We start from the raw sequence: 24000 nt of genomic DNA, 5'->3' as shown, positions 1-24000 counted from the left end.
CACCTGTCACTGTGCGCGACTGTACACAGGCAGGTGGCTGTTCAAAGCACCTATACAACTGATTCATCACACGCACCTGTGAGCCAGGCATCATGAACTGACGGACCACGGTCCGGATCCGGACCAAAACTTCGTCCTATCTGGACCCGCGTCCACGTTGTAATAAAATGTAAGAATGAGAACAATATTTTTTAAGGAGTAGTGCTGGACAATTATTAAAAAAATAATCCAAACCAAAATTCAGGACTTCTAACCGACATAATCGTCCCCATGTTGGATATTAAGGTTATTTAAAAACTTTGTTAACCCTTTCGTCACCGGGGCTGCCAACTCCTAGCATCTGCCGTGTGTCTCACGCTTTTGGGCTCTGTCTCACACTCTCATGACACCGAGGAAAAGCACAATGTGCTTAAATTTACCTGAAGTTTGTTTAGGATGGAGATTTTCATTTTTATATAATGCTGGAAAGTTTAATAAATAATAATAAATCAGATGTTTATTACTCTCCAACACACCATGGTCACATGACACTGCGTCAGTGAACTATGAGGGCAAAAAACAAACCACAAAAAAAGCTAAATAATCGATCTTTAACCGTAATCAAAGTAAAATGTTCAGTTAATGGTGATATTGATTTGAGGTTTGAGGCTCGGACCTTTGCTGGGAGGACATTTTAGTACCTGGACCTCTGTGAGTTTTAGTAGAATAGGTCCTCCAGCTGGTGATGCTGTTCTACAGTATATTTGTCATGTTCAATGTCTGACAGAAAATAAATATTTAAACCAAAATTTACCTGATGATATCTTCATATCTCACTGAGGAGTCAAAGGAACCTTTAAGCTCCACAGAAACACTGATTTGATGGATATCAAGATAAATATCGATCGTCTGATATGAAAAACTAATAAAAAAGACTTTATTTACTTTTCCATATCACCCAGCTCTACTTCAAAGACATTTCTAGGATTTTAGAACATTTTTACTATTTAAGGACATTTTGAATGTGTGAGTGTGTGTGTGTGTGTGTCAGAGTGTGTGTTGAAGGATGTCTCTGTACAGCAGAACAAGGTGACGGCAAGGTGAGACACTCTTATTAGATTCACTTATCCCTCTCTCTCTCACACACACACACACACACACACACACACACACACACACACACTGAAGGATATACATGATCCTCTGTTAATGTGTTTACATACACACACACACACACACACACACACACACACACACACACTGAAGGATATACATGATCCTCTGTTAATGTGTTTACATACACACACACACACACACACACACACACACACACACACACAATCTTGTGTTGACTAAAAGCTGCGTCTGGTCGACAGCAGGAAAAATCTGCATGGTTCTGTTTCCTGAATATTTGAATTTTTGATTTGCGTCGTGACTCTGGAGACGATGATGTTATAAATATCTCAACAACTATTTTTGGACAGATTGTGATTAAATGTTCAGGATGAATTCCTCTCACTTTTCATCCAGTCGGGCTGTAACACGTCCAGCACTTTGACTTTGACTCTGCTTCACGTACTGAATATGAATTCTTGATGGCATCTAAAGTGTTAATTAATGGTCTTAATGTTCGCTGCCGTTTACGCAGAGTCACCGAGAGACAAACGTTACTTTATCTGTTTATGTTTTATCACTGCGACCACATCTGTTCAGTGTTGCTGATATAACTCTGACACTGACTCTAAACCTTTGAAAGACCTGATACACTTTGTTCTCCGCACGTGTCCCCTCAGTCTGTCCAATAAAGACAAAAAATGTTCAAAAAAGAATCTTGAAGACACAGACGCTACATGACTGTTGTCCAATATCAGACAAACTCTGAATGCCGAGGAGTCCTAATAGGTCCCGTCTCTGCTGGGGACCTCCATTTTCCCCATGTGTCTCAGACAACCTAATAAAGACAAAAATGTCCAAAAACAGAGTCTTAAAGACACAGATGCATTATGACTGTTGTCATGTATCAGTTGACCCCCGACTGCTGAGGACTCCTGGTGGGTCCTATCTCTGCTGGGACCTTTGATAGACGTTAGACACTTCGTTCTCCCTGTCTGTCCTCTTAGTCTGTCCAAGAAAGACAAAACTGTCCAAAAACAGAGTCTTAAAGACACAGATGCTACAGACTCATTATGACTGTCCTGATGTGTCAGTTGACCCCTGACTGCTGAGGACTCCTGGTGGGACTCCTATTTCTGCTGGGGACCTGTGATAGACGTTAGACACTTTGTTCTCCCTGTGTGTCCTCTTAGTCTGTCCAAGAAAGACAAAGATGCAGACACTATAGATTCATTATGACTGTCCAATATCAGACAATCCCTGACTGCTGCGACTCCTGGTGTGTCCTATCTCTGCTTCTGACCTTCATTCTCCCCATGTGTCCCCTCAGATGGTCCAATAAAGACAAAAACGTCCAAAAAGAAGAGTCTTACAGAGGTATAAAAAAAAAGGTGGATACTTTAAATTCATTACGGCTGGATTTCAAACTCCACCTGAAGCAGACAGCTGCTGCTTCTCTTGATTTAATATTTACTGCCGGGATTACATCAAACACACACACACACACACACACACACACACACAGTCTGACAGTGCGTTTGTGCAGCTAATGTAACTGGCAGTAATAGTAATGTGCCCTGGAGGGTGAAATAGGACAGAAACATGCATGGGTTACCTGTGTGTCTTTCTATGTGCATGTGCGTGTGTGCGTGTGTGTGTGTGCGTGCGTGCGTGCGTGTGTGTGTGGAGGACTAAAGCCTGAAGTCGAGCCTGAAAAGCTGCCTGAAATAAAAGTACAGCAGCACAAACCCTGTCCTGCACTGAGCGCTCCCTGTGAACCTGCGCGGCTCTGATCCACAGTCTGAATCTCTGCAGCTCTTTGCTGCGTCGTCCTGCAGCCTCGTCTGCACTCAGTAAAATAACCACCAGATATTCCTAAAAACAGCCACAGCCTCAAGACAAACCGCAGCGGGTTGAATAAAGGCTTTAAAATGTGGCCTCCAACAGACGGTAAGGCTGGCTGGATTTTGCCGAGCTGACTGCCACGAGTATCTGTTTCTCAGAGCTTGCTCCGTGATTTCGTTGATCACGTAAAGCTCCTGCGGGCCGATTACGAGGAGAGGAGTCAGCAGACAAACAGCAGGTTTCCATCACAGATTTGTGCAAAACCTAGGCGATATTTAGTAAATGTGCATAAAACCCAACATGGAGCTGACTGTGTTTCCACTGAGTGATGTCACGTGACTTCTCTGGTGATAACATCCCAGTAACCATGGCGATGGATGTTCGAAACATTAGCAGCTTTATTGCTATTGCAGCCACCGCACTGGCGTCATTATTTCCAGTCCGAGGCCACGTAGGCGTGTTATGGAGCCATGATGGAAAGACGAGCCGTGGGAGCGAGGGTTTATATTTAATTGGATTTTGTTTATTCATTTAATTGTTTGTTTTAATCAATAATTTATTCATATAAATATATATTTTTATATATATTGTTAGGCTTTCATTTTTTGCACTTTTACATGTAAAGCACTTCTGTGGCATTTTCTGCATGAAAGGTGCTACACAAAGAAAGATTATTGTTGTTATTACTATAATTATTATTATTACCTTTCTGTTGCAATCTAAATGTATGCAGCTTCAAACATCAGACTGTGGTGTGTTTTGAGGAAAAACTTAATTTTTTTTGCCTGTTCAGTTAAAAGAAAGAAATTTCAGAGACAGAAGGTTAAAAAAATAAGAGAGTACAGAGAGCTGAACAGAGCAGACCGTGTTATCCTCCGTCAGCGCTGCAGTAGCTCGTGGAGGTCACCGCAATGCAACAGTAGCTTACACACACACACGCACACGCACACACACACACACACACACACACACACACACACACACACAGAGTCCCTGGGGAGGTGGCATTAATCTACACCCTCCACAGGCTGAACTGGTCCAGTTAGCAGCAGCAGACTGAAGGCAGCAGAGTTTCTGCGCAGAGAAACAGAACGAACACCAGTACGAGCACCAGTATAATTCCCAGTACAAGTTACTGGCCTGGCGGTTCCCACTGCCCTGTGACATCACAGGAACAAGTGACACATTAACCCATTAACACCTGGACCGACATCGTTTCGTTTTCTTGTGCTGTGTTCAGATGTTTTTCACAATCATTTTAAACTCAAATGTGAAAAAAATCGGTTTGAAATCTTTAAAAAAAAAAACACGAAAAAAAAAACATAACGAGCACCTTGGTTTAATTTTTGGACCATTTATTGTTGGGTTGTTAATAAATCAAGCCGACGTGCTCAGGTTTCAAAGGGTTAAGGGACTGACATCCGTCCACCTGGCGCCCTCGGTCGCTCCGCCCCCCATCACCTGACTGACCCTCACACCTGCTCACCTGCCCCGCCCACCTCTGAACCTGCACCTCACACACCAGCTCGGTTCCACTCACTCCCCCCAAAACTGGCAGACGTAAAGTATCAATAAAAGAAATATGTATGATAAAAAAATACCAGAATTAATATATAAATACACATGCATATAAATGAATAAAGGAATACATAAATGCATGAATGCATAAATAAATAAACAAATAAAAAATAAATTAATAAATAAATTAAATAAGTCATAAATGTATATAGGAATAAAATAATTAATAAAATAAATAAAAAAATGAATAAATGTATAAATAAGTACAAGAATAAAAGAATATAGAAGTAAATGAAAGAATTTAAAAAAAGGCTGAAATAAACACAAAAAATAAAGAGATAAATAAATGCAGAGGTTATGATCTCCTGGCTCATAAACATACAGACACAAACACAGAAAAGTTTATTCACGCATTTATGTATTTATGTCCATATTTATTTCGACATTTATTTATTCCTTTTTAAGCATTTATCTATTCCTATATTTATTCATACATTTTGTTGTTTGTAAAAATATTTATCTATTCACTTTTTTAAATTTTAGTTTAATTTATCATGAATCTTTTCAAACATGTATTTATTTGTGTGTTTATTTATTAATTTCTGCATTTATTTCAGCACTTTTTTTGTTTATTTATTTCCATACTTACATATTAATTTATTCCTGCATGTTTTCAAGCACTTATTTATTTGCACACTTACTTATATATTACATTATAAGTCGTATTTTGTCCTCCATACATTCTTGTTGTGTTGCTTTCTCTCTGTTTTTCTTTCTGTCTGTATCTGCCAGTAAACCTGCAATGAACCCTAAAAATTGATCCTGTTTTCAAATCAAAAACCACCTCATGCAAGCGTAAAAAACTCTTGTGCGATTGTGTTTTTGTATTGATGTGTTTCCATTAGCATAGTATAATGTATTTTTTTTTTATCATAATTACAGATTTGGAATTGTGTTACAATATTTTTTTTTTTTTTACATTTTACTATTTTTTCTTTTGTTTTTATTTATGTATTAATTTATTCATACAAATTTTTCATTTTGTTGCTCAGTGCCTTGTTCCCATGTTTTTGATAGAAATCAGCCAATTTCTTCAGGTTGCAAAGGGTTAATGAGAAAAAACAGGTGTGAGAATGTGACTTCTCTCAACATTTTGTGTGTTTGGAGTGTGTATTTATTAGTCTGAGAAGCTGAGAGTGAGGAGCGCACTCACGGTCGGAGGGGCGGTCAGCGTCGCAGACTGTGAGCCCGGCTGATATTTCAGGCAGGTATGAAGGCGTGAAACATCACAAATATCACGTAGACTACGATATCCAACACGAAGCATTTTACATCCTCAAAGCAGTCGAGCCGCAGCTTTTACAAACACGGACGATTCGTCTCTGCAGGGAAGACACTTTTAATATTTCTCCTGACATGTTCTTCGTCCTCACATCAAATACTCAGATTACTGCTGTAATACGGGACGTAACCGACCGACTGCTATTTCTATTCATGCAAATAAATAAAATATAAATATTCGACTCCGCAGACACACAAACACACACGGACAGAAATGCAACGTGTGAGTGTGTGTGCGTGTGTCATGGTTTGTGTGTGAATGAGTGATGCAGCGTCACCTGGGGAGCCCACCAAGTCTATCTGTGCTCGTCATCACCAGCCACACACACACACACACACACACACACACACACACACACACACACACCACACACACACACACACACACACACACACACACACACACACACACACACACACACACACACACACAGCGAAAACACCTTGACCTGCATGGTTGAATCAATCATGACATGCACATTGCTGTCCCACAGCACACACACACACACACACACACACACACACACACACACACACAAACACACACACAAAGAATGCAGCAGAACCATTACATGATGTGTAGAACTGTGTAGCCACCTGTTTGTGTGTGTGTGTGTGTATGTTGAGACAAGCAGACAGACATGCAGACGGGTTAAAGGCGACATCTACCTGTTCTGACTAGGAACACGGCACACACACACACACACACACACACACACAGTGAGAGAGCGTACTAACCCGGCGGCAACATCGTCCATACTTCAGTCTTCACACACGCCGAGATAAATCCACATGTACCGCTGAGTGTGTGTGTGTGTGTGTCGTCTTCAGGTTACGCTGCTCAGATATCCAGAAAACGAGCTGTGTGTGTGTGTGTGTGTGTGTGTGTGTGAGCTGGCTGCTGTGATAGTGAGCAGCGAGCGACGAACAGCTCTGTTATACACTCCAACCTCGATTACTCTCTCTATCACCCCCCCACCCTCATCTCTGCCTCTCTCTCTCTCTCATCATCACTCCCCCTCCCCCTCCTCCTCCTCCTCCTCCTCCTCCTCCTCCTGCTGCTGCTGCTGCCTCCTCTCCCCCTCGGTCTCCCCCTCTCCCTCCCTCACTTCTCGTTGCTCGGAGCCAGCCCTCCTCTCTGGGATGGAAACTTCCAGATTCGTTTCTGCCTCCTAAACCTCCACAAACCTACAAACACGAGTCTTTTTCGTCACTCAACACTGACTGCGCCTCAAAGACCCAGTCAGGTTCATCAGCTTCCCTAAAATGACGTGTCACGGTGGTAGAGAGTCGCCCTAAAATGTGGGCGGGTTTCCATTACGGGTTTGTGCAAAACTGAAGTGATCTTTTGGAAATAAAACACAACGTGGAGCTGACTGTGTTTCCACTCGTGACGGTCTGAGACTTCTCCTCTGGTGATAACATCCCAGTAACCATGGCGATGGATGTTCAAAACATTAGCGGCTTTAGTTCTACAGAGCGATGACGGATGACGTATTTTTGTAGGCCAACCAGGAAGTTAGCATCGCACCTTCTGGGATTTTCGATTATCGCCAACAACAATCTCTGTGACGAACACAAGTTTGTGATCCGCACGGGTTTAGTTCAGCGTGATAATCGTCACAGATGAACTCCGCTTCTGTGTGTTTTGAAGCTCGAAACCTCCAGAAGCAAAAAGCTGTTGTTCATCGTGGTCGCACCACTTTAACGTGACCGGCCCGAATTCATTTTCTACTAAACTCTCTCCCGTTAGCGTGATCGAGCTAATGATCATGGCTACGTCATGCTAGTCTCACATGTAGTTTCTGTGTCCGCTGTGATGACGTCTGACGACAAACAGTGTAGTCCTATTTTGTTAGAAACTGGGGGTTTAAACGGGAAATTGGGTTTAAACGGACGTATTTTATGTTGCAGAACAAAACCGTTCACATACACTCCAATGACGCGGCATCAGAACAATTTGGGCTTCAATATGTTGCCTAAGGACACTTCGCCATGTTGCCTGGAGGAGCCGGGGATCGAACCGCTGACCTTCCGAAAAAACAGGACGACCCACTCGCCCTCTGAGCCACAGCCGCCCCCGCAAGGTTCACAGTTACGACGTCATTTTTAAAAGTTTGTGTTTTCAGGCCCCGAAATGCTGTTGTCCTGTGAACGAGAGGCCAAACCGCAACAAAAATTTAAATGTTACATGCAAGAACTGTTGCTGTGGAAACTGCCCCGGGAAAAACTTAGGATCATGAATTTTTCATGAATAAAAATGTGTTTGTATGTTGGGGAGTGTCTTCATGCATCTGCTCTCCTTCTGTTCGCAGATTTCACGCGTCACGCATGTTTACGGTCTATGAGTCATCAGTCACGTTTGTAAGCGCCTCAGTTTCACATTTCAGCCAAATTCTCCGACTCTGTGGGTGTAATTAATGCTTCTGCTAATGAGGAGGGACACCGATGCAGCAGCTGCCACATCTGCTAATTTTTATTAATATCATTATGTTTTTAGATTATCTGATCACATCACTGCTGCGAAATGTTGCGTGACTGAAATACTGCTGACGAAGTTTTAGTTTAACGCTGTTTGTTTTTCGCCGTGTGTTGGATCCATAACTCACACTGTTACTGTTAACTCACAGACGTCAGACAGCGTCGGCTCTCACTTTAACTCCTCAGGACTTTTCTTTATCCAAACACTTTGAGTGGTTTTTGACGGCAGACACGTGCAGCTGGTTTTTCAGGAAATTTAATAAAAAGAGTAAAAAATGTGACATTCGAGGCGACGCGAGCCAGATCCTCCAAAAGGATCTTTGAGCTGCGTGTAATTCTGTGTGACGGTTCAATGATAAATTATTAACTGATTAAAAAGCTTTTAACATCTTAAGTTATTTCTGAAACCTCCACTGGGAACGCCTAGAACATCTCTGAGGTCGCTGCGACCTCAAGAACGACTGGAGCATCTTCACCCTCCACAAAGATCCCAAAACCCTCCTGGAATTTCCCCGAAACCCCCTCAAGGACCACAGACCCTCAGTCCCTGCTTTAAAAACCACCGCTTTGAAGATTTGCATATTCAGCACACTGAGGCTATAAGTGATCCACTCGATACAGACACGCCGAGTGTGTGTGTGTGTGTGTGTGTGTGAGAGTGTGTGAGTGTGTGTGTGAGTGTGATGTTGCAGCAATCAGAGGGGAGGGTGGAGGATAGATGAGGACAGGAAACAGAGATGGAAGCTAATCTGCATCAACACCACACACACACACACACACACACACACACACACACAGTGTCATGCATTAATTCAGTGTGTTGTGCTCTAACCATCTACGGGGAGCTGATGCAGGCAGCCAACTGTTCTGTTATGATAGCGTATTGATCCAAGACACACACACACACACACACACACACACACAAATACACACATACACACACACACACACACACACACACACACACACACGGCCATGACGGTTCAGATTGTCCCCTCATCACCATTCAGACCAGCACACGACATGACTCACAAAACAAACAAAACCATCACAGCATCTGAGAGGAAAGAAGAGCCACAATTAAGACCACACACACACACACACACACACACAAATACACACACACACACACACACACACACACACACACACACACACACACACACACACACACACACACACACACACAAATACACACACACACACACACACACACACACACACAAATACACACACACACACACAAATACACACTCACACACACACACAGTTGTCGGGGCGGCCGGATGGGAGCCAGTCTGTGTTGAACTGGTTTCCAGCAGCACTGGGCGCAGTGACAGGCTGGGCTTGTCTCCACTAGTTTATTTTAGATTCCCTGACGTCCGTCCAGTCGGACCAGTTTGCAGTGCAGCCTCTCAACTGGGAGGCCACCGTCCAAAGAGGGTCGCCTCGTTTAATTTGGACGAGCTGCTGCAGTCTGCGCTGAGCTGCGATCGCTCTCGAAATCAAATATTTTTCTGAGGAGAGCTGGTGAGCCGCACTGGGAACGGAATGAGACGGAACCAAAAACCTGAAATCTAGCAGAAATGAATGAAATATCCCGAACATGCGGCCACACAAAATGATCTCACAGACTCTGCAGTTTAAGGGTTAATTCAATATTTTTCAACCTGAAAACTATTTTTCATGTTTCTGGGTCTGTGTGACTAATGGGGACAACATTGGTTGAAACTGGTCCAGGTTTGATATAGATCTTTGTGTATAGAAGTCCTATTATTATTATTATTATTATTATTATTATTGCTATTATTATTATTATTGCTATTATTATAATTTATTTTAATTATTATTATCATTATTATTATTAGCATTATTATTATTGTTGTTGTTGTTATTGGTCTCGAGAAAATGTAGAGGGAATTCACTGAAATTTGGCACAAACTTTCAAGTAGACTCATGGATGAGCTGCTTAGATTTCAGTGGTCATAGGTCAAAGGTCATTGTATTTTGTATTTCTTTGCATTTGTTTTCTTTTTGCATTTCATTTAAAGTATCTTTGTGAACTTAAAAAAAAAACTATAGAAGTCCTATTATCATTATTATCATTATTATTATTATTACAGGTCAAGGTCCCTGTGGCCTCGTCTTGTCTCATTCCTGTGAATGCAATTTCTCAAGAAAATGTTGAGGGAATTTTTCCAAATTTGCCAAAATTAGCAAGAAAATAGTAAAATAAAGAAATAAAAATAAACAAAAACCCTTGAAAATTAGCAACAACAAAAATAATTTTTTTCTTCAAATTGCAGGACATTTCTTGCCAATTTGCTCTTTGCCTTTAGAGATTTTCTACTAGTATAACATTTTTAAAAACATTTTTCCAAATCTATTTCAAATTATTTTTTGGGGAAATTGCAAGACATTTCCTGCCAGACTGCTCACTGTCTTTTCCTCATGTTTTCAGAAGAAATCAAACCAATCTGCTCATGGCTCAAAGGTTTGCACACTTATGTGTGAGCTCAGCTCAGGAAAAGTGATGACGGTCCGGCTTTCAAAAACCAAAGCGAACATCCGAGAAGGTCCGATAACTCTGGATGTGTAAGAGGTTTGCGGTGGCCCGCTCTGACTGCTGTCTCTCTGTTAGCAGCAGAAACACCTCGTTGGCGTTGGTTATTTCAGTGTTTCCTCCTCTGCAGGTGTGTGTCAGACTGTGGAGGACGGCTCCTACAAACAGCTTGTTAGTTTCTGTCAGTTACAGAGACGAGAGGAGCTGCTGCTGCTGCGTCCGTGACGACCGCACCGGCTCCGGCTGAACAAAACAACCCACAGAAATAGAAAATGTGTCACTTCACCTCCACATTTTCTTCCTCCATGTCTGAGCAGAGAGGTCCTGCAGCCTGAGGACCACTCAGTAAAAACCGGGCGCCGGATTGAAACTTGACGGCGTGCTTACTGTGCACCTTCGCACGATGTGCTGGTGTTGGCAGAAAGCAGCGACGCGGCGTGCCGAGATAAAATAAATAACTGTGAACCGGCCCTGACGGCGGAGCGCTCGGCAGGAAATGAGGCTCTGTGCCGTTGACCTTATTGGAGGCTCTGAGGAGAAGAGGCTCTGTGGATTGACCGAAATATGGAGGAAAAATACATTAACATGTAAAATATGAGGCAGATGACACTCTGAATGCAAATTAATTTTTTCAGAGCAGAAGCTGAAACCTGCAGCTGGTCGACAGTATTCGAGAGAGATACTGCAGATAAACCACTGCAGTTAAATACAGAAAGAAGGAGGAGGAGGAGGAGGAGTGAAGAAAATCAGAAGAGGAGGAGGAAGACAGGAGTCTCTGAGGAGTAAAACACCGTCTTGTGCTGTAACCGCAGCGAACATTGACAGTTTGGTCTAAAAAATGCTCATTAGTCTGGTTTCAACTTGTAAATCTGATATTTAAAGATGCAAATGAGGATCTGAGCAAATGTCCTCCCTCCTGTTCCTGAGATAAGACGCTGAGTAATGAACAAAAAACATGATGATGTCACAGTGACCTTTGACCTCTTGGATGTAAAATTGCACCACTTCATCATTATAATCCTGTTAGACGTTTGTGTCAAAACTAACATATGAATTCTATGGTCAAAAGCAAAGGTCACGGTGACCTTTGAAAACCCAAATTTTGGGTGAGTCCAAGTGGACATTTGCGTCAAATCTGAGGAAATTTCCACAAGGTGTTCTTTAGATATAGTATTCATGAGAATGAGATGAATGCAAGGCTATGGTGACCTTGATCTTTTAACTATGGCCGAGAAAATCTAAGCAGCACACTCTTGAGCCAAAGTGAACATTTGTGCCAAATTTGAAAATAAATAAATAAATAAATAAAATGAAATAATTTTTTTTTTCATGAGATTTTGCTTTCAAGAAAACGAGACACACAGGGCCCCAATGATCTTGGACTTTGACAACCAATTCTAATCAGTTCGTTTTTAAAAACAGGTTGGTGTTTGTGCCACATTTGAAGAAATTCCCTAAAGATGGACTTTAGATATCCCATTCACGAGAATGAGATGAGATGCTTGTGCCAAATTTGAAAAAATAAATAAATCAAATTTGAAGGCATTCCCGAGGTCACAATGACCCCCCTGAACAGCTGCAGCCGGCGCGGAGACAAAAAATTAGAATTATTCAGGGTCAACAAGTGCAAATATCTTACCGTTGATGTCTCTCGTCAATGAAGCAGAAACAAATTTACTTCAATACTTAAGTTTTTTCAGTATCAGTCGAATTACAGTTGACACACCCGCATTACAAATGTTAAAAAAAGGCTTTCACATGTGGCTAAAATTCCAAAATGTCCTGTTGTGGAAGGATAAAGTTGCATAAAATGGAAATACACAAGTAAAATAACTCATAGTTGTCCATGAATCCAGAATTTGAGTAAATGTACTCGGTTACTTTCCACAGTGGAGAGTTTTTTGACATCCCTCTTCCTCCGAACACGTCCTGTCACAGTTGCATTAAATCCTGTTGTGGCTGTACGTGATGTTTGTGACTCTGTTCCCGAGTCTATTTATATTCTGTTTGTCTCTTAGTGTCCTGCGACTGTCTGCTGCTGCTGAGACGACCCACTTTCCCCACAGGCTCAATCGACTTTCATCTGATTTAATTAACTTTGTAATGACTGTGAATTACAGGTTCATATTCATAGAGCAGTTTAAACAAAGTGGATCGACACCGAAGGGAACAGAAGTCGCTAATTTAAGCCTCGACACGAGTGATCGGACGGAGGATGAACAATATGAAAGCGAAGCTCCCCAAAAGTGAAGCCAAGACGTCTGGATCGCCCCCTGGTGGCTGGACCAAACCAAGGAAAGTGCTAAAAATGTTTTAATATATTTGTTTGTCTTTTTTTGTGTAACACAATTTTACATTTATAAGTAAGGTCATTGCAAATCTAGTTTTTTTCTGACATTTTTTGCTGTTTTTGAACATTTTTTTTCATTATAATATCTGATAATCTCTCAGCTAATTTCCACATCATTTCCTTTCCACCTTTTAACCTTTTCTTCCAGTTTGTGGGACATTTCTATTCAAGTTGCTCATTATGTTTTTCCCGTGTTTTTGAAAAGTTCAATCTATTTTCTCCGGTTTCAGAGGTTTAAATGTTAATGAAAGAAAAAAAGATGTTTTTTGTTCCAGGTGTTAAAAGCTTAAATAACCTCAGTTTTTCTCATCAGTTTGGTTTTAAAGAGTTTTCTGATTAAAAAGGAGGTTCTGACATCCAGATGATGGCTGCGAATCAACCGATGTGCTGACGATCAGTTACGTCAGACAGCTTTTGGGCGTGAACTCGACACCTCGGCTCCGCTTCACGATCACACGATGGAGCGTCCGAAATGTTCCGGCTTCATGTTTGAGGAGCAGAAACGCGTCGAGAACAAACTGCAGCAAACTGAGAGAACAGAGACTCTGCTGTAAGGACGGAGACATGCTGTAAGGACGGAGACATCACCTGAGGGAGGACATGGCCGCAATCTTAACACTCCTCTGTGTGTGTGTGTGTGTGTGTGTGTGTGTGTGTGTGTGTGTGTGTGTGTGTGTGTGTGTGTGTTGCACAAATTGCTCAGCTGCACTGTCCTTGACCTGATTGTATGAACTTCTTTAGACAGCCTCACACTCTCTCTCTCTCTCACACACACACACACACACACACACACACACACACACACACACACACGTGCGCACAAAGCTAGATTATTGTCACAGTATGTGTGTGTGCGTGCAGGCGTGTGTGCTTTTAAAAGCACACTCAAAACCTATTTTTTTGATGATCGACTGATCTTTACCTGTTTATTTATTTATTCACTATTTATTTATACATTTAAGTCTGTTTCACTGTTTTACTAGATGGAATACCATTTTATTATTTTTCACATTTTTATCTATTTTTATATATTCTGCTGTTATCATTTCCGTTACCTTTTATCTATTATTGAGAGTATTTAATTTATTATTATCATCATTATTATTATAAAAGTGCATCCTCCTTTGGCTCTTTTTTGGATCAACAAGTTCTATTTTGATGCTGTTTTATGCACTTGTGGAGACTGAAGGTACAACAAGAGACTGCAGTGACTCAGCTGTGTCTCCACATGACAGTTTGATGATCTCACACACACACACACACACACACACACACACACACACACACACACACACACACACACACACACACACACACACACACACACACACACACACACACACGCAGCACAGCGCGTTGACCTGACAGTCGTCTACCTGCTGCAGGTGAAAATGTTCCTAAAAATGTCCTAAAATCCAAGAAATGCCCTAAAATCCTAGGAACACCTTCGTGGCTTCTGTGGCCCCTGGCCTCCTGTCATTTTGCAAAAGCGGCCCCCGAGCAGAGCGGGTTAAGTAGTCCCTGCTGTGAAAAATGCAGGTCCAATGTACTTACAGAGGGAATCCTAAACTCTGTGAGCTGGACTTGTTTCTGCAGACTGCGAGATACATAAATAAATAAATAACTCCTGTGATATAAAGACCAGAGAAATATACGACACAAACAGATATCCGAGCAGCGGAACAAAGACCGAGGCCGCCGTGTCTCCGGGCTGGACTGATGTTGGGATATTTGCTCCGCTGCCGTTTCTGCGCAGAGAAAAACAACCTGAAACAGCATCAGGAATTGAATCAGATCATTTATTGATGCTGCGGCAGCCAATATCATTTTTCACCGGGAATATAAATAAGTCAACAAGCCGAGAGGGAAGACGAGGCGGCAGCAGGACGGCCTGAGAGACCTCCAGCGCTCAGCAGAACCACAACAAATCCATCTTCCACAGAGACACGAGGCGCGCACACACAAACAACTCGTTCATTGTGTCAAACTCTCATGAGATGGCTATAAAAAAACGACCCCCGACACACTGGGTGCTCGGCACAGAAGTCTCTCTTGATTTCAGCCTCGTTCATTTCATAAATACGTGTTTCCTGTCTGCAATCGGCTGAGAGATCGGCTCGTTCAGCCGGCAGAAGACACAACAGCGAAGCTGCAGACGGACGCTCCGCTGCCAAACATGAAGTGTTTTTGGCCGCAGTTTCATCAACTGTGATTCGGTCAAATTATCTGCGTTTAACTTTAATTTAAGAAGCTGGAGACGAGCGTCAGTGTGTCCAAACCTCAGTCCTCAGTCTCAGGAACTTTCAGTCTCCTGACGAGGACAAACGGGGACGTCACGAGAGACTGTTTCAGTCTCCTACACTGACATACTGTTTTAAAACAAGCCTTCAAATTTTACCAGCAGTTTACTGCTCACAGGCTGAGACTGAGCCGTCCACAAGGTCAGAGGACAAGAAGTACTCATTCCTTTACTTAACAAGTACAAGTACTGATACCACACTGTGAAAGTACTCCATTTCAAGTAAAAGCACTGAAAATGTTAGTCAACTAAACTTAAGTACATATACTCAGGAAAAAGCACTTAAAGTATTTAGGTAAAAGTACCCATTGCAGAAAATAGAAAAAAAACAAACAAACAAACAAAGAAAACCCAAAATGTCAAAATTATATATATATATATATATATATATATATATATATATATATATATGAAATCCCCCCTGAAAAAACCCTCAAAATTATTATTTAAAAATTAAAAAAAAGGAAAATCAGAAAAAAGTACTTGAAAATTAAATTTATATAATAGAAATATTAAATATTAATAGAAATTCAAAAATATAAATAAAAACAAACCATTCAAAAAACACTGAAAAAATAAATATATCAAAATAAAATAAAACACTAAAAAATTATCTAAAGTCTATTATGGGATTTTTGCCCAATGAAACCAAAATGAAACTGCCTACACCAGCTTTAATACCCAAAAATGTATCTATCATGTTGATGTTTAATGAATCTTTCAGAGACTTAAGTTTATGTTGTTTTCAACAGAAACATTTATTCAGTAAAAACACGTCATCATATTTAGGCACTTTTGCTGTAATTTACAAACTGAAAAACTTTAAACAAAAAAATTTAAAGTAAACTTTGACTGCAGCTCTGCCTGAATAACAAAGATATTACGACATTTTTAATTTAGAATTGAAACTCAAAAATCTGAAAATCTATTTGATTTTATAACAGACTTGTAAGGAATTGCATTTTTATTATTTTCATGATTCTTGCATTTGTCATCTGTACATTAAATTTCCTCCACAAATTACAGATTTTTTTTGCATATTTCAGTGATTATCATCGGTGAGAATTAATTATCCCTAAAACCTGCTTTTGCATTATACATTTGTCTTCTTCATGTAATTATTATAAAGGCTGCAGAGTAAATGGTTGCACTGACTGCATAGCTGTGTTTTCAGAAACGTTAATGATTAGATTTAGTCATTTAATTATGATCGAACTACAGTTTTCTTCTTTGTTGCATGAAACAGACATAAAAGAAAAAAAGTCCTAAATCACAAGAGATCCTAAATTTTTATTATTTTTAATTTTATAATTATTATAAACTGCATTTTAAAAGGTTTACTTTCTACAGTGTAAGTGTGCTGCTGCAGCATATGACTGTAAAACATCTACAAATTATTCTAATCTATCAAAGAAATTCAAATAGGAAAAAGAAAAATCAACTCAAACAAAAGTCCAGCTTCCAAAATTTCCCCAGAGTGCGACCGGAAGAATAATTGAAAGTCCGTCAGATGATTTATGTTAGACTCCAAAATCTGCAGGTTTATCAGGACAGACGATGTTTATAAAATAATTTCAACAGCAACCAGCAGCTCATTCAGCCCCAAACCAGCAAACACCAGTAAAACCAGCAGCCAACAAGAGCTAAACCCTCCAACCAGCAGCCAGGGACACAAAAACAACCCGTCCGCCCGCTTCAGACGCACCAATCCAAAACCCAAACGCACCCAGACCAGAGGGAGGCAGAGGCAGCGAGAAAACCCCAAAAACCAGAGAGAGAAAGACAGAAGAGAGCCGAACCGAAGAGAGGAGCAAAAACACACAAAGACGGTCCTCCACTCTGTGCCGTAACGAGGACGGGACGGACGCACGGACAGGACGGACGGACGGAGGGACTGCTGGTTCAAACAAGGCCTGCAAAGACAGAAACACACACATTAACACACTCTGCAGACTGAGAGAACAACACCAACATACACCGGAAACACACTAAGACCAACAACACACTTCACGTCATTTCAAATAAACGCAGATACCCGAAACATCACAACACAATGAGATACTCGGAAATGTGGATACTTTGAAATAAACTGCAACTGATACTCGTGTACCATGAAATACTGAGAAGATACATTAAAGAGACAGCAGTCCGGGTCATATAACTTTAAAATAAATCAGTTTTTTTAAAGTGGTCTACAGCTAGAAAAATGTAAAAAAAAAAAAAAATTCAACATATTAGAAACAGCAGACCCAAAAATAGAGAGGAGCTGAGGGCCGAAAATAAATTACATAACATATATAAATGTCCCCTAAACCAATGATTAATACTAAAATCTGTGTGTGTGTGTGTGTGAGAGAGACAGAGTCCGCTGAGACGTGCAGCGACCCACTTTGAAGCTGTTTGAGGTGTAAAACCAGAAAACACCAACAGCTGAACCGAGCCGACGCTAACCCAGATATCAGGAGGACGTCCTGCTAAAACACCACTGCCTCTGACACACATGCACGCACGCACGCACGCACACACACACACACACACACACACACACTCTCCTGTGTTTTAGTGTTTTAGCCTACAGTGTCTTTTAGAGTATTTCACAGAACAGTTCGGTCAAGAATAGTTATATTTCATATGTATTTCTGTATCACTGTAAATTTCCGCTTTCAGGCTATAATTCAACATCTCAGCATCTCCGAAATGTGTGTGTGCATGGGTCAGAGTTTCCCTACAGGTGCACATTTTCCTGCCAAGTTTGTTTTCATTGATCACCTAAATCATCATCTAAAGAAGTCACTTTCACCTCTGCAGATGTGTCTGTTTAAGACACTTTGGTGCTGTGAGGAGAAGCTGCGCTCTGTTTGTCTGTCTCACTGCGCTGCTGTCGGACCATCAGCTGTTTGATCCGCCATGATGAAATGCTGTGGCTGTCAAACACTCAGCTGTTCTACAGTCAAAGTCCTTCACTGTTTTACATGATTGTTCAACACTTTTGCCCAAGTTTTGGTCCGAACCGCGGTCGGCCGGTTAGTGGTGCCTGGCGTACAGGTACATGTGATAAATCAGTGGTAAAGGTGCTTGTTTACAGTTTGTAATGCTGTCTCACTAGCATTAAAGTTTACCTACCAATTTTTAACTATACAAATTAAGTTTTTGTGGAAAACAAACACAGTAAGTGAGAGAACAGGGATGGACAGTTTGACTGCAGTATATGGACGTCCCCTCTTTGACAGAAAAACATCGCACAAGGCTGCAAGTCCCCTCTTGGTACAAAAATCACACTTGCAGTAATATTGTAAAAGAAGACCTCAAAGGTACATTTTTAATTCTATTTTTAATGTTTCAAAATGACCATAAATAGAAGTCCACACTTGGATAGTCAAGCCTGACACTCCCTGTTGTTCATGTTGGAGTGTGTGTGTCTGCAGTAAGCTTTTACTAATGAGTTGATTTTAGCCAAAAATCGCTGCCAGAACCTCCATCAGCATTAACTCGCCGCTCAGTTAATGCTGAGTTCATCCAGCCGTACAGTCTGCACACAGAGAGCAGTCGAGCTGACAATGAAGGGTTAAAGCTGGATGTCAAACTATAAAACAGAGATGGTACTGGCCATAATTTAGTCTGATTGTTCCTCAGCATTTTTTTAAAAATAAGGCCTAGATCAAAACTTTATATTATATTAGAACTGAATATTTCAATATAACTAAGGGACTGTTTGTTATTTATGTGAGGAGAGCGGGTGGTGCAAAAAGCAGGAGGCATGTCCAATTACTTTTTTACTGGCCTCAGGAGAGGAGCATGAGACTTTTTTTTATTTATTAATTTTGCCGAACATTTTTTTAAAAATTATTTTTGCATTATTTAAATGCATTGCTTTTTTTCACTCTACTTTTTGGGGGATTTTTCAAGAAAACATTTTGAGGATTTCTTTTCCTTAAAACTTTACAATGACATTTGGAAGGCATGTTTTGACCATCTTCTTTTTTTTTTTCCTAAAATTTTTTGGGGATTTTTAAAGAAAACATGCTTTCCAAAGCTGCAAACTTTGACCTTTTTCTTTAAATTTTTTGAATAAAATGTTGTTTTTTTCTCTCTTACAATCACAAAAAATGACATCATTTACCAAAAATATAGTTGGATTTTCAAATTTGTAACAGTCCTTGAACATTATACAAGTATGTGAAACAATTCCATGACTTTTCCAAAACCTTCAGGGTATATTTAGTTTTCCAAAACCTTTCCAGGCCTGGAAATTGCTATTTGCAAATGCATTTACTTTTCCAGGTTTCAAATGACTATATAAACACTGAAATTATCATGTATCCACCAGGAGGAGACTCAAAACGACCACACAGAGATGCAAAGCAGCTGCAAAGAGACACAAACAGCTACAAAAGTGGGCAAAACAACCACAAAAATAGACACTAACTTACCTCAGTAAGACAAAGAAATAAATCAAACGGCGACAAAAAGACACAAAACAACCGCAGAGTTCATGTTATGTGGGAGAGGTGGTGGGGCCCTTTGCATTTGTGTGCCCAGGGGCCCAACCTTTCATAATCTGCCCATGGCCTTGGCCCCCTTTTTTATTTGAAAATGATTTTCACTGTTTCTTCTTTGTTATAACAAACCTTTGATCACATCAGCTTTCTAGATTTTCTTTCTATTCCAGCAGTACAGTAACTACTCGTTACTGCGTCCTTTAATGTGTACGTAAGTGGCAAAAAAAAGGTAATTAAGAGCAGGGTTCATATACATTTTTACCAATCAATTTCCAGGAGTTTTCCAGGACCTTGAGGCAAACTTTAAAGACCAAACATTATCTGAAATGACCATCGATACTCCTCATCGATTCTGCTTCATTATTATCCTACAGCTTTTTAAATATATATTATTATTTTTAAAAATATAACAGCTTTTCTTTTTTAGTTTTTAAAGCACTGCAGAGCTGCTCAGGAAGCTGTGCATGTTTCACCCTATCTGTGTGTGTGTGTGTGTGTGTGTGTCTGTGACTGACCTTTGGCCTGCTCCAGGTCCGAGCTCAGCTCCTGCTCTGATTGGTTGGGCGGTCTGTAGGGCGGAGGCTGTCTCATGGGGGGCGGGGCTGCAGCTGGTTTCTGCAGAGATGGAGACGAATTAAACGAAGGGTCGAGTCTAAACAGTCTGATGTCAAACACACACCACAGACAGAGGGCGTCCCTGTGTGTGTGTGTGTGTGTGTGTGTGTGTGTGTGTGTGTGTGTGTGTGTGTGTGCTGAGGCTGTGCTGCCCTCTGCAGGACTCTGCAGGATTCTGCAGGACTCTGCAGGACTCACAGCTCCATGTCAGACTTTTGTTTGTGGAGATAAAGACAGACCATCCACAGAAGAGGTGTGTGTCTGATTTTAAAGAGAAAACTTCAAACTTTTACAAAATTAAATTAAAATTAAATTTGAATTAACTAACAATGTCTGAGTCCGTTCCTTGTCTTACCGGAGAATCAGTCCTCGTTGATTTGTGTTTACTGTAGCTGGGAGGCTGAAAAACACACACACACACACAGATCGAAGACTTAAGTGTGTTCAACCATCACATGAAGTGTTTCTAATCTGTGTGTGTATGGAGGACAGAATTTCTTTTTTTTTAATTTTAAAAAATAAATTAAAAAATATTATAATTGAATAAATTACTTAATAAATTAATCATTATGGCATTAAATGTATCAAAAATAATATTAAAATCAAGTGAATGCATTTACTTATTGATAATGTATGGAGGATGGAAACGGCCAAAGTCAAAATATGAAAAAAAAAAGACTTGAGATAAACTAATTAATTTGCCACAAAATGTACCAAAAATAATATGAAAAATGTATAAAGGCACCAATTAAGTAATAAAATGTGGCATAAATTCATAATTCTGTTTTAATTTGTGTTCATTTTAAAACAAAGATGATTCTCGGGCAGTCCTGCAGCCTGTTTTCCTCTGATTTCTGAGCAGATTTATTTATTCCGGATTGACATCAGAGATATTGAGAAGTCATAATCTAATAATATTTGTTTAATGTAAATTATGATTCAGTTTTTGATTCTAATTAATTAATCTCCTGCAGCATCTCGCCCTCCACTTCAACTCTTTGTCCTGCTGAATGTTCATTACAGACCAAAGTGTCCTCAACAATGAGCTCAGGTACAGAGAAGATCTTCCTCGCCACCACCCTGAGAGAGTGTGTGTGTGTGTGTGTGTGTGTGTGTGTGTGTGTGTGTGTGTGTTAGTACCCGTGGAGTAGCTGACAGGCTCTGGACGATGAAGACGACGGGGCTTGGAGCTGATTTGATGGTATTGACCGCCTCCTCGTGACTGGCTGCTCGTAGGTCAACACCTGACACCTGCGCGCGCACGCGCACACGCACACGCACACACACACACACACACACACACACAATGTTTGTTAATATATAACATATTTTAACCTTTACTGACTAGGTTTACAAACTAATAATCCCACATTATTGTGTGACAACATGTTTCATATTTGATGCCGGTCGTGAAAAAACATATTCTGTTTAGTTTTCTAGAATGACGTCTTTTTACAAATTAAGCATTTGAGACATTTGTAATATTATTATTATCATCATCATCATCATCATCATCATCATCATTATTATTAGAAGACATTATGGCGGCTCCTGCTCCTGCACCGAGGACTAACGAAGTATTAATTGCAGTGGCTATTAGACTAAGTACATGTACACATTCAGCAGATGTGATGAAAGTATTACACTGTTGCTCAGTGTTTAAAAAACCCAATAAACTCCAAAGTCTGATGAACCATTTATGTGACAGGACGGCGGTTTGGTGAGGCCACAAAGACGAGAGACGATTTACAGAAGATCTCCATTTACTCTGAACAGGAAATTTGGCTTGTTTTTACGTTTTGATGCATTTTCTATTAACGTGTGTGCTGGAAATGCTGCGGGAGGAGTACCGTGCCAAAGTTTTACAGACGAAGAATAAAAATTAGGTATGAAGAATAAAAGCAGGGTGCCTGCAGTGCAAAGTGCAGGCACCCTGCTGATATCTCAGATCTAAATGGCTCCTTTCAGCAACTCAAAGAGGCTTTAAACAGTAAAATAAAACACCGAACACGAAACAAAGAAACGATGAACAGAAGTTATATGACACTGACGCAGCTGAAGTTGTGTAGCTGAGTGATATTTCCGCCCACTGCTGGATGAAAATAAAAACGCACGTGTTTCTGCCTAAAGACAAAGGAAAAGAAGGAACTGGATGTATTCTCGTCGATGGTTTTTCGGGTGAATTCAGACGCTCAGCGTGTCAGAGGATCATCCCGCAGCGTGCGGCGCAGCAGGAAGTCCAGGCGTTAGACCGAGCCGTCCTACCTCCAGGATCTTGTCCCCGGTCTTCAGGCACTGCGTCCTGGCAGCAGGGCTGTTCTTCAGGACCTGTTTGATGAAGATCCCCTTCAGCTCCTCTCCGTTCCTCAGACGCTTGATGACGTGTTGACCTCCGACGATGCTCAGACCCAGAGACTGACCCTCCTCTGGCCACACCTCCACCCTGCAGGCACACTCTGTTATCTCACTGTGTATGCCGCATTTATAGCCGCATCCCAAAAATGTACAGTAAGAATTTCCACCAGTTATTTAAGAAAGTGAATTTTTAATATATTCTAGACTCATTACATGAACTAAAATGTTCTAACACTTTTCTATTTTAATTTTAATAAAATGACCTACAGCTAGAAAAATGTCAAAAATGTTTTAAAAATATATATTTCAAAATATTAGAAATGTAGATACTTTGAAATAAACTGCAACTGATACTTGTTGACCACGAAATACGATACTGAGACAAACAGATACATTAAAGAGACAGCAGGCCGAGTCATATAAGTTTAAAATAAATCACGTTTTTTTAAAAGATCTATCGCCAAACACAATATATATACAGGTGCATCTAAAAAATCAAAATATTGTGAAAAAGTTCAAGAATTTCCATCAGTTATTTAGGAAAGTGAAATTTTAATATAATCTAGAGTCATTACAGAAACCAAAATGGTTAAGCATTTTTCCATTTTAATTTGAATTATTCTGGCTTACAGCTAGAAAAACGTCAAGAAAAAAAAAGTTAAAACACAAATTAATTTCAATTAATTTTTTAAAATTTTAGAAACCCCCAACCCAAAAATAGGGAGGAGCTCAGGGCCGAATATAAATAACATAACATATATAAATGAACAGACTTTTAATTCATAATCATCAAAATAAAACAAAAAAAGGCTTAAAATATTTTGATTTACGTGTGATAAATATACAAAATATTAAAGTGTGTGCGTGTTTTACCTGCGGGGGGGGCCCCAGTGACTGAAGGCAGGAGTTTCCTCTCCCTCCCCCTCCTCTCTTTCAGGGAGGTCACTGTGAACACACACACACACACACACACACACACACACACACACACACACACACACACACACACACACACACACACACAGTGAGCCTCTGGTTTCTG

The 24000-nt window shown here is 40.5% G+C and overlaps 1 protein-coding gene across 6 annotated transcripts in view; it reads right to left on the bottom strand.

Moving 5' to 3' along the window:
* Positions 1–24000, bottom strand: part of patj (PATJ crumbs cell polarity complex component) — a 123084-nt gene that overhangs the window by 36993 nt on the left and 62091 nt on the right. For 4 of the 6 annotated variants that reach the window (XM_088078163.1, XM_088078167.1, XM_088078164.1 and 1 more), the window contains exons 25-29: positions 23832–23903; positions 22869–23046; positions 21744–21854; positions 20959–21003; positions 20504–20603 (exon numbers count right to left, since the gene is read on the bottom strand). In XM_088078163.1, the coding sequence (XP_087934289.1) occupies positions 20504–20603; positions 20959–21003; positions 21744–21854; positions 22869–23046; positions 23832–23903 (506 nt within the window). The remainder of the gene's footprint in view (positions 1–20503; positions 20604–20958; positions 21004–21743; positions 21855–22868; positions 23047–23831; positions 23904–24000) is intronic. The other 2 variants (XM_088078168.1, XM_088078169.1) reach the window with 1 other exon arrangement.

Source organism: Plectropomus leopardus, chromosome 5 (genome assembly GCF_026936395.1).
Source record: "Plectropomus leopardus strain MGB_pleo_1.0 chromosome 5, ASM2693639v1, whole genome shotgun sequence".
In the NCBI taxonomy this organism is placed as follows: domain Eukaryota; kingdom Metazoa; phylum Chordata; class Actinopteri; order Perciformes; family Serranidae; genus Plectropomus; species Plectropomus leopardus.
The sequence above is the reverse complement of the archived record's forward strand: the minus strand, read 5'-3'. Positions and strand labels throughout refer to the sequence as shown.